Source organism: Chrysemys picta, chromosome 2 (genome assembly GCF_011386835.1).
Source record: "Chrysemys picta bellii isolate R12L10 chromosome 2, ASM1138683v2, whole genome shotgun sequence".
In the NCBI taxonomy this organism is placed as follows: Eukaryota; Metazoa; Chordata; order Testudines; family Emydidae; genus Chrysemys; species Chrysemys picta.
This window is the reverse complement of record NC_088792.1, coordinates 109,656,106-109,675,305: the sequence shown is the minus strand read 5'-3', so window position 1 is coordinate 109,675,305 and position 19,200 is coordinate 109,656,106. Positions and strand designations below refer to the sequence as shown.

Here is a 19,200-nt window from a genome sequence, read left to right as displayed (position 1 = left end):
TTTTGAACCCTGTTATAGTTTTGGCCTTCACAACATCCTCTGGAAAGGAGTTCCACAGGTTGACTGTGCGTTGTGTGAAAAAATACTTCTTTTTGTTTGTTATAAACCTGCTACCTATTAATTTCATATGGTGCCCCCATGTTCTTGTGTTATGAGAAGGAGTAAATAACACTTCCTATTTACTTTCTCCACACCAATCATGCTTTTATAGATCTCTACCATATCCCCCCCCTTAGTTGTCTCTATTCCAAGCTGAAAAGTCCAAGTTTTATTAATACCTCCTCATACTGCAGCCGTTTCATACCTATAATGATTTTTGTTGGCCTCTTCTGAACCTTTTCCAAGTCCAATATATATTTTTTTTGAGATGGGGCGACCACATCTGCAGCTAATTTAGACCCCATCATTTTATATGTATAGGGGGGATTATGCTTTTCAATGTGCATTACTTTGCATTTATCAACATTGAATTTCATCTGCCATTTTATTGCCCAGTCACTCCGTTTTGAGAGATCCTTTTGTAGCTTTTTGCAGTCTGCCTGGGACTTAACTATCTTGAGTGGTTTTGTATCATCTGCAAATTTTGCCACCTCACTGTTTACCCCTTTTTCCAGATCATTTGTGAATATGTTGAATAGGACTGGGCCCAGTACAGACCCCTGAGGGACACCATTATTTCTCTCTCTCCATTCTGAAAACTGACCATTTATTCCTACTTCTTTGTTTCCTATCTTTTAACCAGTTACTAATCTATGAGAGAACCTTCCCTCTTATCCCATGACTGCTAACTTTGCTTAAGAAACGGTAGCCTAATTTCTTTATTGCCATTTGAATGTCTCATATACAGTAGAATATAATATTATATGGTATTAAGGACCTGATTCTGCACATGAGTAAATTTGCTCACAGGACTGCAGTGGATCTACTCCCTATGGATAATTGCTCAAATCCACAACTGTTTACAAATTGGACTCAAAAGCCACTGCAACTCAGTTTTATTTGTTGCTTGTAGTATCTTGTGTACATCATTTCTTTTTATCATGTTATTTAGCCTTTCTTAATATGCTTTACATTATTTTAAATCAAGCTTATGGTTCATCATATTTTCATGAGATTTTCCTCTTTTCCTTAGTTAAAGGAGGACTTTTTCTACAGTCAGATTAGCTCATGTTATTTTTATATTTGCAAGCATTTTTACTATCATTTTGTGATCTTTGCCTCATCCATATCATCCTATTTGAACTGATCTTTAAAAAGTCATAGAATCACACCTTCTCTGCATGAAATCTACCACACAGTTTAAGGACAAATGTTCACAAATCCTATGTGGATATTTTTTAAAAGGGCCTATTTTGAACAATTATTTAATGATGACATAACTTGACAGTTTGAAAACCATAACATGATGTTGAAGGAAACTACTACCATACAAAATGAAACTGACCTAAGTGTTTCAATTTTTGAAAAGGCAAAACTGTAATATTTGCGACCAATCTTTTCTTTTCAGCCACCATTTTTGTAGAACCCAGAACTGATGATGCACTGCATAATCAAGATGGCATCCTTTTCTCTCAACCATTGCATAAATGTATCCTCCAGATTATATCATTTCCAGCACACAAATTGCAGGTTCTTCTGCCTGTGGTGGGGTGGTTTTGTTTGTTTTTTCAAAGATTTTAGATCAGGTTTTATACAGCATGTGCACGTTAAAGCTTAAGTGAGCTTATTGGGAACAATCCCAGCATTAAAATATTTCAAATTTCTTAATTAAAAGAGGCTGTTAGGAATATCTGAGATTACTTTAGTTATGTAACATGGTCATCATGGGCCTGCATCAGAATCCTTAAGCCATCTCAGGGTTTGACCCTGTAGCATCCCAATGCAATATTTGAGTCTTACTTGTTCTAAGTAGTTTTATTTCTTTTCAAAATGCTCATCCAATCATGACAGCCACATTTCTAGTAATATTTCCTATCAAATAAAATTGATTTCTAAGCTACAATGAATACGAATGAGTATGAATGGTGGTGAAGATTAAATGCACTTTTATCTTTTCAAAGATCCCTTTGAAATACGGTAGGAGTCTAAATGTAGTCAGATTTTTCACTGAAGCACTGAATAAGTTTCTTCATTCTCATATTGGCTCAAACAGTTCTCTTCCCTATTTGGGGGTAGTGGGAAGCATATACAAAGTACAGAACACATCAAAGCAATAAAACAAAAAGCAACTGTTAAAGTTTCTATCCTGTTTCTTTTGAAGTCACTGATGGAAGCTATTTTTTATTCCTCTCAATTTCTTCTTTTTATGATATGATAAAGCACTATGTAACAGAAACTGATGTGGTTCAAATTTCAAATCCAGATCTCGATTTCCCAAAAGGTCAGAGGCGGGTTAATCTGGCCTTTTGGTTCAACACTTCATATAGACTAAAGCCATATGCAAACTTCATATCTGGATCCAGATCCAAATGTTCCCAAAGTTCAGGATGTTCAGATCCAGGGCTTTGGTTCAGATGGACTTCTAGTGTACGTGTCTGGCCAGAGCATGAGGAGCACCACTGGAACTGTGAGCACAGCAATGCGAGTTACAAACTGTTTATCTGGTTGTGGATTTCCAAAGTTTATCACTCATATGCCTGCCATTTCTAAAAGTTTTTTTTTCTATAATTAACAATTAACAGCTAAAAGAGGTTTTATTGCACAACACAAGTGCTGTGCAAAGCTTGAGTATGATTGTCAGGATCCAGGATAGTGGTCTGCAGAAAAAAAGGGTATATGTGTGCACTATTGCTATATTACTAAAGAAATGCTACTTAATATTTATACCAGAGAGTCTCAAACTGTGGTCCTTGAACCACTGGTGCAGAGCACTTGCTAGTAGTGAGAGGAGAGCTGGCTGGTTGTGCTAGGTCTTCTTTTTGTTCCAGCTGCTAAAGTGCATTGAAAGCAGTGAAACATACATTAAATATTTTCCTAACATTACTTTTCCATGTAGCCAAATATTCTATTTGCCACACAGACATGAGCGTGAATGGGAGGAGAGGGTTCCATGGGAAACTCTTAAAATGTGGCACACACTATGAAAACTTTGAGAAGCCCTTTGATACAAATATGTGGTTTTATTTAAATGCCGGTATGGTGGCAGGGTGTTGAACAGTGTTCCACACACTTATGAAAAATAAAAATTAACAAATTTTGGCCTTAGTGTTGAAAATAGTAAACCCATCTTTAAAACTAACAAGCACAGATAAAACCTAAATGTGTACATATATACTAGTGAATGTTAACTTTATTCTGTAATTACTATTTTTGTTAGACTGTTAACATTTTAAATGTTACTTTTCAGCAGAAGGGATGATTTCAAAAGTATAACTGCAGAATAGAATTGGTCAAAAAGGTCAATTGGTCATGTGACTCATGCTAGGCTGACAGTCCTGATAATGAGTAGAGCCTCCAGCTTCCATTTGGTTATTGATCAGATAAAATTTTACAGACAAAATCAAATTTTAACAAAATCTGTTTCTTATCAACTGTTTTTGTTTTCCCTTAAGGTTGAAAATACCATTTATGTAAAATTTGCAACTGTTTTAGCTCCTCCTAGTTGCAGATATATTTGCTCAAAGTCCCGAAAGTGCTTACCTAGCTGAGGTGTAAGGCAGTCTGCTTCTAGGAGCATGGAACTTCAACAAATTTAGTTAGGCACACCCTTAGGAACAGCTAGCCGCTGCAGAATGCTTGGGTATCTGAGTGCCTTTCATCCGCCCAGCTCTTATTACCTTGCAGATATACTCAATTCTAATGGTCAGATCCTCTTAGTACTTTACTCACAATGAATAGTATCCTACTCCACAGACAGTCCCACTGAATGCAGGCTGGTTAAGAATGTGGCCTTCAGGATTTGGAATGTCAGACTAAGTCTCAGATTAATGAGCAAAGTGCAGGTTTGGTGCTCAGAGATCAGGACTAGTACAATTAAGCACAAACTTTTCAGTTCATCATGTGGTCTCAATACAGATCACGTGGCTTTCAATACTACATGTGTATATACATTTATAAAGGTTTTTTAACTACACTGAATGTCTTGTATTCTTCTGATCATCTAAATCAGTGTTTCCCAAACTTGGGATGCCGCTTGTGTAGGGAAAGCCTCTGGTGGGCCGGGCCGGTTTGTTTACCTGCCGTGTCCGCAGGTCCGGCCGATCGCGGCTCCCACTGGCCATGGTTCGCTGCTCCAGGCCAATGGGAGCTGCTGGAAGTTGCGCGGGCCGAGGGACGTACTGGCCGCCGCTTCCAGCAGCCCCCATTGGCCTGGAGCAGCGAACCACGGCCACTGGGAGCCGCGATCAGCCGGACCTGTGGACGCGGCAGATAAACAAACCAGCCCGGCCCACCAGAGGCTTTCCCTACACAAGCGGCATCCCAAGTTTGGGAAACACTGATTTAGATGATCAGAAGAATACAAGACATTCAGTGTAGTTAAAAAACCTTTATAAATGTATATACACATGTAGTATTGAAAGCCACGTGATCTGTATTGAGACCACATGATGAACTGAAAAGTTTGTGCTTAATTGTACTAGTCCTGATCTCTGAGCACCAAACCTGCACTTTGCTCATTAATCTGAGACTTAGTCTGACATTCCAAATCCTGAAGGCCACATTCTTAACCAGCCTGCATTCAGTGGGACTGTCTGTGGAGTAGGATACTATTCATTGTGAGTAAAGTACTAAGAGGATCTGACCATTAGAATTGAGTATATCTGCAAGGTAATAAGAGCTGGGCGGATGAAAGGCACTCAGATACCCAAGCATTCTGCAGCGGCTAGCTGTTCCACAAGTGGCATCCCAAGTTTGGGAAACACTGATCTAAATCTTAAATAGAACTGTGTGAAAATTTGGCTGTTTTGCATTGCAAAAATTTGTGCTGGCATTTTCTTCAGTTCACAGTTTTCCGACTTGGATCCTCCTTCACGCCTTTCAATTTTTCTTTGAGATTTGAGTTTCATATAACCAAAGTCTAAAAGCCAAATCCAGTCAAAATTCTGCATGATTTCCATGTAAAATAAATCTAGGATAATTTAATATTTGCCCTAAATTCATTCAAACTATTTATGAATCTTAAACCAGGTGTATTGAAAGATTGTATGAGTTTTGTGTTTGTAAAGTCTGTTCAAACTAAGAAGGTTCATTTAATTTCAGCTTTGATTGTGTATTATTTCACGCAGTCCTGAAATGAATAAATTCCTTCTCTGTCCTCATTCTATCCATCATTATCCTTGTTCAACTGTGGAAATCTCAACCCTCCCTATGTTTTTTCTGTACAGTAAAAATTTTTGAGATATAAATTTTTTTTCCATCCTGAATCAGGCCAAAAAGTGAAAAATCCCAATGTTTTCAATGAACCAGTCCAAAACTGGCAAGGAGAAACTTATGTAAGGGGTAATGATGAAAGGGAGCTAGGACTGATTGTGGCTGGAAAATAAGGCAGCCATGGATAATCTGCTCTGCTTGCAAATAAGACTAGTGCAATGTTGAGTTATATATACAAGACATAAAGTTAGTCAACCTCAATGTGGCACTGCCAAGACCGCACATGGAATATTACTTTCAGTTCTGTGAACATTAAAAGGAAATTAGAGAGGACCAACAAAATTGACAAAAGGCTTGGAAGGATTGCAGCCTTGGTATTATTTTGGGGTTCTCCCTTGCCCTTAGCCCATGCATGCGGGCCACATCCAATCATGCTGCTTCCTCCTCCACAACATCCTATAGATGCATCCTTTTCTTTCTACCTCTTCAAGCAAAGCTCTTGTTCATCATTCATTATTTCCCTTCTTGACTATTGCAGTATCCTCCTAACTGGGCTTCCAGTCACAAACTTCTCCCTGCCCCCTTCCAGTCCCTGCTTCCAGTCCATACAAAATACTGCTGTTCAAACAATCTTTCTTGCAGATCAGTTTGACTGTGTCATCCCACAGGCTCTGGCTGTGGAATAATCTTGTAAGTGGAAGAAGCTTCATCACTTGGGACTTGTCAGACTAGACTGGACAAAACCCCAGAAAATATGCTGGGTGCAATCAGGTATTTGCAGGAAGATGGGCTGGACAATCTAATTGGCTGTTCCATGTCTAACATATATTATTTTATAATTCACTGTATCCATTCAGTTTTGAACCCCAAAATCACTGTTTGCCCTGTTTCATTTTAAAATGTATATTGTTTTATACTATATTACTAAACTATATATCACTAGGCAAGGTTTTTGCCATTAGCATGATCAGGAGATCTTGACACGAAATGATATAATGAAAGTACATTTACCCCATGATATGTGGCATTCATGTGTGTTGCTGCTAATGATGTGAACTCACTAGGTTCAGCACTCTGTTCAGATACTTATGAGAAGCTTATCTAAGCTTTTTTTGGTCTGGAAATGAGGCCAGAAATCTTGCAAGGACAGATTTTTTTCCCAATGGAATACTACTACTTTGCATGTCTATAGTGCCTTCCATTTGAGAATCTCAAATCAAATATAAAAACATCAAAGACCCCTAGCAATCCTGTGAGAAAGGTAAGTAGTAGTGTCCCCACTGTACAAATTGGTACACTGAGACCCAGATAGATTACCAGTGATGTGCCTGAGTTTGTGGAAGAGCAAGGATTAATGGTCAAGTCAGTATTGGAGACAAAGTGTCCTGTTCTCAAGCCCTGTACTCTAACCACAAGAATATTTTTCTCTCCCGGATATTTATAGGCTTTAGCTGTCTTAGGAACTATTGTGAGGCTAAGAGCTTGTCTACATGAACATTTAGTTTGCTGCAAGCTGGGGTGTGAATCTACCCCTCACAAGCCTGCTGCACACTAATTGTCCGTGTGGACCCTTCTGCCATGTACTAACAGTTCCTTAGTATGGTCTGACCTGCCCTAATTTGAAAGGGAATAGATAAAAGTGCACTAAAGAACTGTTAATGTGTGGCAGCAAGCTCCACACAGACCATAAGTGTACAGCAGGCTAGTACGGGGTAGATTCACACCCCAGCTTGCCATAAACTAAATGTTTGTGTAGACAAGACCTAAGTGTTGATGCATTAAAAAAAAGAGAAACTCGAAGTTTTCAGAGCTCAGAAAAGGTACTGGGTTGAGCTCATTCCAAGTTTTGAGCAAAGGATCTATTCAATTCTTGTATAATCTACTAGTCACCATTTTACTTCAACATGGATGGTCCAAGCTATATATTTAGTTTGTTGTCACTCTTTATTTTATCCTTCTATTTTTGTGTGGATCTTACACTTGACCCACTTCAGACTAACCAGAGTATGAGGTTGTGTATATCAGTAGTTCTCAGTCATGAGTAGATATGTTTGTACTTCAGCCTTTTATGACCCATATCTGACTTCCCTTCCCTAATTTAGGGTCTGATTGTATAATGTTTTCCTCACACTGAATATCCTTCACTCATATAACTATTCCTATTGATTTCAACAGTCTACTTGCATGAGTAAATATTTCTCAGGGAAAGGGTTGAGATATAAGTGGCCTTTGTGTAGTGGCCTCTGAAATGTCGCTGCTGGTTACTCAAACTGGATTCTGGAACAGCCCAAGATCCAGTGTTGGTATGAATAGGCAAGGCAGGTTGCAGGCTCTGGTAGTCCAGCTAAAATCCTAACAGTAAATTGGTAGGATTAATATTTGGTCCTAATATTTGGGAAACATGGACAGCATGTTCTGTGAATATTCTTATTTGATTCCTTGTGCGCTGAATAGTGTTCTTCTTTGCTTCCACACTGGAAACAGTGGTCTTAAAATATCTTAGACATTTTTTTAAAAGCATGATAGAAAAAGGAATAAACCAGTGCTTTAATGCTGCTTGCTTACCAATGACCTAGAATTGTTTGAACTGACGTTTTTAATTGTTGAGAGCTGACGGCTGATCAGCTTCCCAAACTTTATCTTAACTAAGAATGGCTGTCACACCTTCTTATACCTTAAGCCCAAACCAAAATAACAATACAGCTTCTGGCTGGTTAATAGACCTTCAAATTATCCACAAAAATGTGAGTCACATTTCAGAACTTAATTGCACCAGTCTCCTTCTTCTACATACCACTCATCCATTCCTCAAAAAAAAAAAAAAAAATCCTAACTAGGATTGGCCCTAATACTATCTCACAAGCGTTCAGAAGCACTTCCATAAAAAGAACATCTGCAAAAATAAGCTTGTGTGCGTCACAGACACTGAAGAATTATTGCTCATTATAGAGAAATAGCTCTGTGCTCGGTAGACAAGCCACAGGTCACCTTTTGCCCCCAGCTGGCAATGTTCAGCCTCATCTTTTTGGCTGGCCTGATTGTCCCCTCATTTGCACTGGTGTAAATTGGAAGTAACTCCATGAAAATCCATTAGGTCATATTGGTGTCAAAATGGAGTGATGGGAGAATCAGGCCTAGAGAGTTTCTCTCAATGTTTTAATTCCATCCTCCCACGGATTCTAAATCACTGAGCTTCTCTACCATTCCCTTTAAATATAATTTTCACGCCCCCCCCCCACCAGGGTGTTGGAGGTTGGGGTGGTTAGAACCATGGGTTGTCCTTTGCCAGTATTCTATTGGTAGACACCTAGCGCATAGCATGGTCACCCTCAAATATTTTTGTATATGTTTCAAGAAATAAATAAATGTGTGAGTTGTTATTTCAGCAGATGGAAATTCAGGCAGGTACAGTACTATAATATTTAAGGCCTGGTATAAATCAAAATTGCTCCATTGAAGCCAATGGGCCTACATCAGCTGAGAATCAGACCCTTAATGATTTAGTGACAACCTACTGCTTTTTCCTCAGTTCTTAATTTTTGCCCCCACTCCAACAAATCTTATAATTTTAACATTTTGTTCAGTGGCACAGGAGGAATTGGAGGAGGGGGAATACAGCAGATCTATTGTGGTGTTCAGCAGTGTATTTTGTTTTTCATTGTGTCAATGGGCACTGCTGTTCTGCAGGCATTAGTTTGCTGGACAGTTTCTCCAGGGACACTGTGCATGGAAGCAACATTAGTAGTCGACGTAATAGCAACAGTAGCAGCAGAAGAAACAACAGCAACAAAATGGTTTTCTAACTGTGTTTTAGTCACTGTTGCAGAGCATGTAGAGTCTGTATGAGTAGTATCTACAATTCAGGCTGTGGCCATTATCTTTCAATTTTATGTTTTAACTCTTTTCATTATGTTAGACAGCTTTGTTCCAGACAAGCAGCATTTGCCGGTAGGTAGGGGTCAAACTTCAATGATCTCTCTCTCTCTCTCTCTCTCTCTCTCTCTGTAGCAAATTGCAATAACAAAAAAGTGTGTCAGAGGCACTTTGTGAATTAAATGGTAAAATGAAAAGGGGAAAAACCCCAACACTCTGTGCATGGTGCAGAGAGAGACCATCGTATCTTCTTCAAATGACATCCAACTTTCTAAACAACCGACCAGGATTAATAATTTTTATTATAGCTACTACTCACACCCAGAGAAGGGTATCTGATGTTAGCATTGCTGTGCCTTATGAATGATTTAGTCCAATGAAAAATCTCAGCGACTGACTAATTACTAAGTGTGCAGTGTTTTAGACCAGACCAGGGCTAAGCTTTCAGAGTGAATTGCCTAGGAAAGATTCCATCTAGGGGGAAAAAATAAACTCTGACATAATTCCAAATAGCTATGTTCTTTTTTCTTTCTTTCTCGTCTTTCAGTTCCCAGCCAGCTTGTTATGCCTCCCCACCTGATATGAACTGGTAAAAGCCAGGACTCTCCACTCTCACCCCATTCCCCTGTGTAACATTAAAATACATTTACAGGGGCTTACTTCTCTGTTCGTATAAGCAGATGCAGCTCTGTTGACTTCAGTAGTGTTTTATCCATTTAAGCCAGCAGAGAATTTGGCCCTTTTTTTAACATTGTAAATTTTGTAAAGGGAGTGGGGTTTTCCATCAAAGAAAGGAAGTTTCCTGTTTCATATCCCAAACCAGGCAAAAATGCCTTCCACATTGCTGTGTATTTGTCAGGTAATGGTTTCTTAAGAAAGGAAACCCCATCCATTATTCTAAGGGTGTCCTATCACATGCACTGCAATTTCCAATGTCCTGGTACAAGACACCAGATTGAGCAGCGATGAGAAGTACTTTGGATGAACAGACAAACAAAACTGCATGGCCTATGTGTATTCTTCCCAGTGGTTAATTAGCAATTGTACCAGAAATGTGGAACTGAATTATTTGCTCTATGCTCCCTCTACTAACGAGATTCCTCAGAGGCTCCCCCAGGAAATTTATCATTTTTGTCTCTGGAGGCGAGGTAAGCCATAGAGGTTAAAGCATTTTTTTAAATGACTAAAAAATAAGTGATACACTTAAGAACATACACGACAATATCTATAGCTAGTTAGGTAGATGGATCACTAAATGTGGTATGTACGTATATAGGATAGATCTAAATATAGGTGTGTGTTGGTAAATATTATTGTTGTCACTGAAAGGGTGAGATGAATTTCTGAGCATGGGAAGGTATTTCAAAATGAACATTTCCATTTTCAGCTCTACTATGGCCCCACCATACTGAACTGGGTTTAGGGGAGGCAACTATCCAGTGCTGAGCCCACAGAACAATGCAACTGATATTACTTTCCACGCTTGCCTCAGAAAAGTAATCCTCTTATAGGGCTCAACCCTGTAAGGTGCTGAGCACTTTGGCCCACATCCGGCAACGTACTTAAGCATGTGCTCAACTTTAAAGCATGTGAATACTCTCATTGACTACAGTGGGACTACACAGGTGCTTAAAGTTAAACATGTGCTTATGTGCTTAATGGGATCAGGTCACAGAGCTCACCACCTGTCAGGACTGAGCCCTGCAATTACTAGAACATTTAGAAAATCACCAAATACATAGAAATGCAGCTGTTGTTGTGTACATTCTTCTCAGGTATCAAACCAGTTATCTCTATTGGGAATGTGAGGGGTGGTGAGATTTTTGTTTTATAATATTTTCTTACTGACTGGCGGTTGTATGGAAGGCTGGGGGCAGTTGCTACTGTTTTAATATATTTATGTATTTTAATAGGCATCAGGAGATGAATTCCTGGCCTCACTGAAGTTAATGGGAGTTTTGTCATTGATCTCAGTGGGACTAGGATTGCCCCCAGGGTGCCCAAAGCCTGCAATAGGCATATATACAAAATAAATTAAACTGGGTTTTTCAAAGAACCCTAAGGATGTTAGCAACTTAACTCCTGTTCTCTCTTTTGAAAATCCTAGCCTAACAAAAATCTCATCATCAAAATTTACTTTAAGGTAGAATTTGGAACAAAAATAGTCTCACCCTAGACATAGCTTTATAATACAATTTATAGACACTTCTATCAATTTTTTAATTACTGTATACCATTCTGCTTTGCTTTAATCAGAATGAATGGTATACAGTAATTAAAGCAAGTATAGTAAAATGTGATGGGCCGGGCATATAGCTAGACTCACTGACAATCAATGGACTGCAGCTGTCGCTGAGTGGTACCCACAGGAACTGAAACAACCACTCGGCCAACCTCCAAAAGAGATGGGAAGATTTTATTATGAAAAGGCATGGCTGCACATGGGGAAGGAAGGCCAGGATAAGAGAAGAATGGAAGAAGTGTTGTGATCATCACAATCTATATGAGTGCTGAAGGTGATCAAGGTATACCATTCAAATAGAAAAATATGATTCCCTGGACCACACTTTATTTCATAGAAAAGAGTGTGTAGAAGTGTTTGGAGTCTGTTATGTCACTCCTTAATTGAGAAAGGTATGGGAGCTGAAGGCATTTAGCGCTTTGCAGATTGAGGTCCACATTTACTGAGTATCAACTAATAATTTCACTGTTTATTCTGTTCTTTGAGATTAACTAAAAATAATTGTTGTTTTCGGAAAAGGTGAATATGCAAGTCTTTTAAGTAAAAAAAAAAATTAAAGATGATGCTATGTAAAAATATCTAATTGTAATAGATAGTAGATAGCCTATTACCTACACATTATCTTATTGATGGAATTATTAATAGATATAGAAAAGGTTTAAGAAAACAAAATCAATGGTGCTCTTTATTTAACACCAAATATGTATGATCCTGATTTTCTGCAGTGCTGAGCACCCACGGCTACGTTGACTTCAGCTGGTATTGTGGATGCTCAACACTTCCAAAAATCAGCCTCAAAGGGTCTGATCTTGTTCCCAGTGACATCTGTGGGAATTTTGACAGTGACCTCAGTGAAGGCTGCAGGCTTTTTGTAGGCTGACTATATATGGAGATCTAATATATAGACAGAAAGAAAAAAATGTTGGTGAATATTCTATAACACTACAATTTGGGCATAAAAGTGTGTCTTGCATTCAAAGCTGGTAGATTCAGAACTACGGACTCTACAGACCCAAATGGTGGGAGGGACACATCCATTTACCAGAATCAGCAGATTCCAAGAATGTTATTATTTCCTCCCTTTGTCCTCCTACCTGGTACTGAAGTTTGCTGTGGGTCTTCCTGATTCAAGGAATTCAGTTGGTGCTACAAGATGCAAAGACCCATCTTCCCCTGCTTGCTCCCTCCCAGGTTACATACTGAACCCCCAGCCATCAAACGAGTTGCTCTTCACATATCTCCTTTCTAAGATGGCAGAAGGGTTACTAAGATGTAGCTAGTTCTGTGTTTGAGTTAGTGAATCCTGAGAAGCACACAGGTTTCCTAGGAATGTTGTCCCAGATTTTTGGAGTGGGAGTAATATCTGGGATATGCACATTTTCAATGGGTCAGCTATACTGGTGTAAATCTAGACTGACTCTACTGATGTCTGTGGTGTTACTCTGGATTTACAGCAATGAAATGACAAATCTGGCCCAGTACCTCTAGTTCATTTGACTCCCCTTTGCATAGAACCAAATTCATTTCACAGTTTGCCCCTAGAAAATTACACCATTACCTATAGTTATAAGACCTTGTGATATATGAAATGTGTAATTTTACCTTTGGAATATGATACACTCTTATGAATTATGCAGAGAAAATGTCTATCACTCCACCTACATATGACATTTTTTCTGAATATATGCATATTAGGCTATAATATTAGTCAGATTGCTCTTATGCCCTGATGGCAGACTTCATTTGCAGCAGCCCAGGCATATGAAATCAAAGGGTCAAGCTATGACAGCTCTGACTTTTGCTTCCCTGTTTGTTTTTTTTATTTTAAAATAGACCTTAATACTTCTTCAGTGTATTTTTTTAATGCATGTTTTTGTTCTTTCTGGTGCACCCTCTCTCTGTCTATTCTGTATCTGTTTTTATAATTATAATACTTTGCACGTATCTATAGCATTTTTATTTAAACATTTCATCGTGCTGTGTGGACTTTACTAATTAAGATTCACAACATCCTGTGAGATAAATAACGGATATACAAGAGCCACAGAGATATATAAAAGCCCATAAACCATACATACAAAATAAGCCATCAAAAAGTTATCATTTACCAACCACTGCTATACAGTCCCCTCACAGTTACCACAAATATTCTTTCTCCTGAGTATAGGGGGAAATTATGGTAACCTCGGGTACTTTAAAATGGTAATAGCTGGCAAATGCTTTTTTTTTTATGGTAACGACTGCCCTTGGGTTGAGAAATTATTCTCTAGTGCTACTTTTTAGATCTCTATTGCCAACTGAAAGCTGACACTTAAAAGAATGTTGGGTGAACATGAGCAGTGAAAAGGTTCAACAGACCAGATTTCTTTGCAATGTGCTTATCAATGCAATGAGAAAATTAACTGTTGGTCATAAGGTAAAACAACCCCTACTCTATTATTGGACTAAATTCTGACACCATTACTCACACTGAGTGAAACTTTATTCTGCAAGCAGTCCCATTGATGTCGAGGTACTACTCAACAAAAGTAAAGGTATCCCGGGGTACCCCATTGTATGAAATATAATCACAAATATTTGAATTATGCAGGTATATTTTAATTTGTAACAGTGTTTCCATTCTCTAGGATAGGTTCCTTCACTGCATAAAATTGAATGAAAAACGAAAATATCTGTCTCTTGCCAGTTTCTGTATTTGAGCACTACATTGCGATATGGGAAAAGAGCTTAATTTTCTTTTGAACCACATAAGAAAATTAGGGCAGACACATGTTGATTAATTGCATTAGTAAGAAAGATCATCCACAATGTGCCTGCCTATGACTATTATCTCTGTTCTGCCATTCTGATGTCCCGAAATTGAATGCCTCCTTTTCCTCAGTTGGAATCACTAGACTTGTAGGGTCAAATTCTCCACTGTCTGGTACCTTGTGTAGGCATTTACACCTCTGTAAAGTGAATTCAAAGTGGGTCTAAAATATCACCAAATCAGACTGAAAGTAAAAATTAAGGCTCCAGTCTTCTCAATATGAGGAAAATCGATCTTGATCCTCAAAAGTTAAACTATTGGTGCAGACTCCACTGTCAGTTCCAGTATGGCTCTTGCGTGTTGATTAGGAGAAATCAACATAAAATATATTGAGTCAAAATCAGTACTGGTGAAAGTCAATTTTCCTCAGTAGGGGAATTTGGCTTTGAGAATGGAGCATGAAACTTTGATCCATCAGAAACCACACATGAATATAAAAGATTAAATTAATAATACTTTATTATTAGAACTGTCTGTACTTGGTCTACAATGAATATCATGTTGAGAAAATGTTGAAGCATGAAGATAAGCATACTTCTTGCCCTCTGAGAGTATGACTGAATGTTATTTTGATTTTGGAATGCCCGTAACAATCAATGAGAGGTTTGCTTCCAGATCACTGGCAGGACACAGCCCTTACAGGGCAAAATGTTGGATAAATTATTGAATTAGTGAATTTTTTATACCTGAAATGCTACCAGAATAGTTTAATGGATTACCTGCTGCATCCACACTCTGGCCAAGGTGCTTAAATATGTGTCTACCTTTAAACTTCTAACTAGTCCCATTGACTTAAGTGGAATTACTCACAGATAGAGCTGTTTGAGGATTTCAGGTTCTGATTTGCAGGAAATTCTGTGATTTTGAAATTAGTTTTGTTCTGAATCTGAATGAAAACAAAGGATTTCTAAAATTCCTGTGACATGAAATTTACAGGAAAAAAATGTAATCATGTCAATCAAAACACTTTGTTTCAATAAAATTGAAACATTGCATTTCAATGTTTACATTTTTATTATATATATATATAAAATAAAAGAAATTTCTTTATTTTATTTAAAAATCAATACATTCTGTTCCAAAAATGTCACAGTGAAATGTATTGACTTATCAAAATACTTATTTTTCCCAATTTATTTCCCAAAAGGGAATTTCTTTGGAAATCAACACATTTCCGTAGGAAGTTTCAGTTCCAATGAAATGACATTTTCTGATGGCAAAACATTCAATTGGAAAAAAATTTGAGCAGCTTTATTTACATGGTTAAAGTTAGGCACATGCTTAAGAACCTTGCTCAACTTCATTCTTTTTCAGTAAATTAGATGTAACCCAGATAATCATAGGAATGTAGGACTGGAAGGGACCTCAATAGTTCATCTAGTCCAGTACCTTTCAAAGAGGCAGGAATAAGTATTACTAAGAGCCATCCCTACCAGGTGTTTGTCTAACTTGTTCTTACAAACCTCCAATGATGGAGATTCCACAAACTCCCTAGCTAATTTGTTCCAGTGTTAGCTACTCCTACAGCTAGGACATTTTTTCCTAATGTCTAATCTAAATCCCCTTTGCTGCAATTTAAGCCCATTACTTCTTGTCCTGTCCTCAGTGGTTAAAAAAGAACAATTTATCACCCTCCTATTTATAACAATCTTTTACATACTTAAAAACTGTTATGTCCCCTCTCAGTCTTCTCTTTTCCAGACTAAACAAACCCTTTTTTCATCGTTCTTCATAAGTCATGTTTTCTAGACTTTTAATCACTTTTCTTACTCTTCCCTGGACTTTCTCCATTTTTTCCACATCTTTCCCAAAATGTGGTGCCCAGAACTGGACACAGTACTCCATCTTAGGCTTTATCAGTGCTGAGTATAGAGGGAGAATTACTTCTGGTGTCTTGCTTATAACACTCCCACTAATATGTCCCAGAATTATGTTCTCTCTTTTTTTGTATTACATTGTTGACTCAAATTTAGTTTGTGATCCACTATAACCCCTAGATCCTTTTCTGCAGTACTCCATCCTAGGCAGTCATTTCCCATTTTGTGTTTGTGCAATTAATTATTCCTTCCTAAGAGTCGTACATTGCATTTGTCCTTATTGAATTTCATCCTATTAATTTCAGACAATTTCTCTAGTTTGTCAAGGTCATTTTGAATTCTAGTTCTGTCATCCAAAGCACTTGCAACCCCTCCAGTCTTGGCATTATTTGCAAACTTTACTTTCTATGCCATTATCAAAATCATTTATGAGGATATTGAATAGAACCAGACCCAGAACAGATCCCTGCAGGACCTCACTCGATATGTCCTTCCAGCTTGACTGTGAACCATTGATAGCTACTCTCTAAGTATGTTTTTTCCAACCAGTAGTACAACCATGTATAGTAGGTTTGTCTAGGCTATATTTCCCTAGTTGGTTTAAGAGACGATCGTGCGAGATAGTATCAGAAGCTTTAACTTGCACAGCTGAATTTTCACAACTTTTTTTTTTTGGTCGTTTTGCATTTCCAAAGAGCTTGTTTTAATCATTTGTGTGTTCTATTTCTTCATTCCCTCACTCTCACCGTCACTATCATGTAACAGTGGAGGGTCACACTGTATGTATAATTGTAGCATTCACCATTGTATATTAGATGGCAAACACTCACGCCAGTGTAGGTTATTCATAGCTTCCAAATAAAACAGAGGTTAATTTCTGTGTGACAGAAAATGAGGCATTGCCATGTTAGTGTCTTCACTCTGATGACTGACTAATGGCAAATGCATATTCTCTGTTCAACCATTCCTAAAGCATACGCAGTGCAACATTTTCTTCAGCATTTATGTGACTTGGGAGTTTAAGTCCCATTTTCAGAAATGAGATAAACACTAGGGACCAAATCCTCAAATGTCTGTAGGCACCTAACTCCCACTGATTTCAATGGAAGTTGGGTGTTAAATATCTTTGAGGATCTGGTTTTAGAAGCCTACGTCCCATTGACTTCCAATGAGATATAGACTCCTAAGCCTCTAACACATTTTTGAAAATGTTTCCCATCATATTTAGTTTCAATTACTTATGCTTGGCATATTTATGTATATATTGGGCACCAACCTTTCCCTATCACAGTGATCCAGTTTGAGTTAACCTCATGTTGCATGCTGGTTAGCAAGACATTGAAATGCTCAAAATGCTTATCATACCTGATTGTGGACTCTGTTTTGGGATTTTAGCTGCTGCTTCAGGGCTGGTGGTGGAGCGCATTCGCTGATTGGAAGAGTTATGGACGCTACTGGGAACAGCTGCTGAGATGTTCTTGCGAGGTTTCATATCTTGCAACCACATTGGGGATGCTTCAAAGGCCTGCATTCGCCGAGAGTGGCTGTTAGCATTGACTTTGAGAAATGCCTGGGCCTTGTATTCCTGAAGGTCTCCATAGTTGGCATCTGTCACCCTGCACTCATACAAGCCTTCATCCTTTTTCCTCACTTTTGAAATCTGCAGCTTGTGGGAGATGTCATTCCCTTGTACTTTCACTGTCTGCAAATTTTCCAGGAACAAAAAATATCAGACATTACCATTCTGACATTCTTTCTCTATGAAGAATATACTGACAGACCGAATGCAGCTATCCTAAGGGTATGTCTACACTGCAGTTAGACACTAGGGACTGGCCTATTCCAGCTGATTTGGGCTTACAGGACTCAGACTGCAGGCCTGTTTAATTGCACTGCAGACTTCTGGGATTGGGCTGGAGCCCTGGCTCCAGGACCTGCAAGGTGGGAGGGTCCCAGAGCTCAGGTTGCAGCCTGAGCCTGGAAGTCTACACTTCAATTTATCAGTCCCAAAACCCGAGCCCTGTGACCCCGAATCAACTGGCAAAGGCCATCTGCAAGTGTCTAGCTGCCATATAACAGATCCTAAAAGACCATGGGCCAAACCAATGTGATGTAATTTTGCTTATTTCAGTGAAATTACACCAAAGATTAATTTTGCTTTCTGTAGGCATAGGGACAACTGGTGACTTAATTCCAAATCTACTTAGATGGTTTTCTCTGAAATGTTAATTGGCCTCAGACAAACAACCCAGTCTCCCATGCTCTTTAATTAATTCTTTCAGATCATGAGCATTCTTAATGAGCTTTCTTGCATGAAGCTGATGTCAGTGCATTTCTTTGGTTAAACCTTTCCAATTAGATGACTTTATTGAATCATTCAGATTTTGAACCACTGCATTAAACAGCCTTATTGAAGATGTTTGCCAATGTTTAAATTTCTTTATCACTTTATTAGATTATCTTGTAGTCTTCATTGTTTTAAAAATTATCACTTGACATTAAATTTGTCTCCTTCAGGCGTGTGCAAGACATTTGCTAACTGTAATGCTAAGGCATCTGGTGACATGTAGCCAGTCCCCCCCCCACCCCCGCCCCCTTTATTTATAGAAGCATGTGCTTATTAAAATATTGTGACATCTCTGTGATTTGACAATAGAAAATAGCTCATACTCTATGTTATGTTGGGAGGCATCAGCTAATACCAAGACATGCAATGTATCCTAATCCTAAAGCAGCCTAACACATTTTTCACCTTGTATAATTAATTTAAAAGCACAAATTATTTATTTTTGAAGACGTAACAAGACATTGCAATTTACTCATAAGTGAAAGGTACTAAGAAACGCTAGCAAAAATAGCAGATTTTTTTCTGTACACTTCTTTCCTTATAGTCATTTATATTTAATTGTATATTACTTGATATCTGTGATACCAGAACACTTTTTCATTTATGGATTGCCCTAACAGCAAGCCAGTTTGAGGGTTCATCATCATTGAAAGCTATGAGTTTTAGGGAGTGCCCTTAATTCTGCTGCCTATATCCGTTATATAAATTCAGATGCAAATGTAGCTTCATTTCATGTAACTACAGAAGATTGAAGGCAGTATGCAGTAGAGAAACATTTGGATAATGAAGATGTGACAGATCT

The 19,200-nt window shown here is 38.2% G+C and overlaps 1 protein-coding gene across 4 annotated transcripts in view; it reads right to left on the bottom strand.

The window, feature by feature from the left end:
- The window catches only part of VSTM2A (V-set and transmembrane domain containing 2A), a 50,801-nt gene that overhangs the window by 22,105 nt on the left and 9,496 nt on the right, over positions 1-19,200 (bottom strand). For all 4 annotated transcript variants that reach the window (XM_005304416.5, XM_005304418.5, XM_005304419.5 and 1 more), the window contains exon 4: positions 17,417-17,753. In XM_005304416.5, the coding sequence (XP_005304473.2) occupies positions 17,417-17,753 (337 nt within the window). The remainder of the gene's footprint in view (positions 1-17,416; positions 17,754-19,200) is intronic.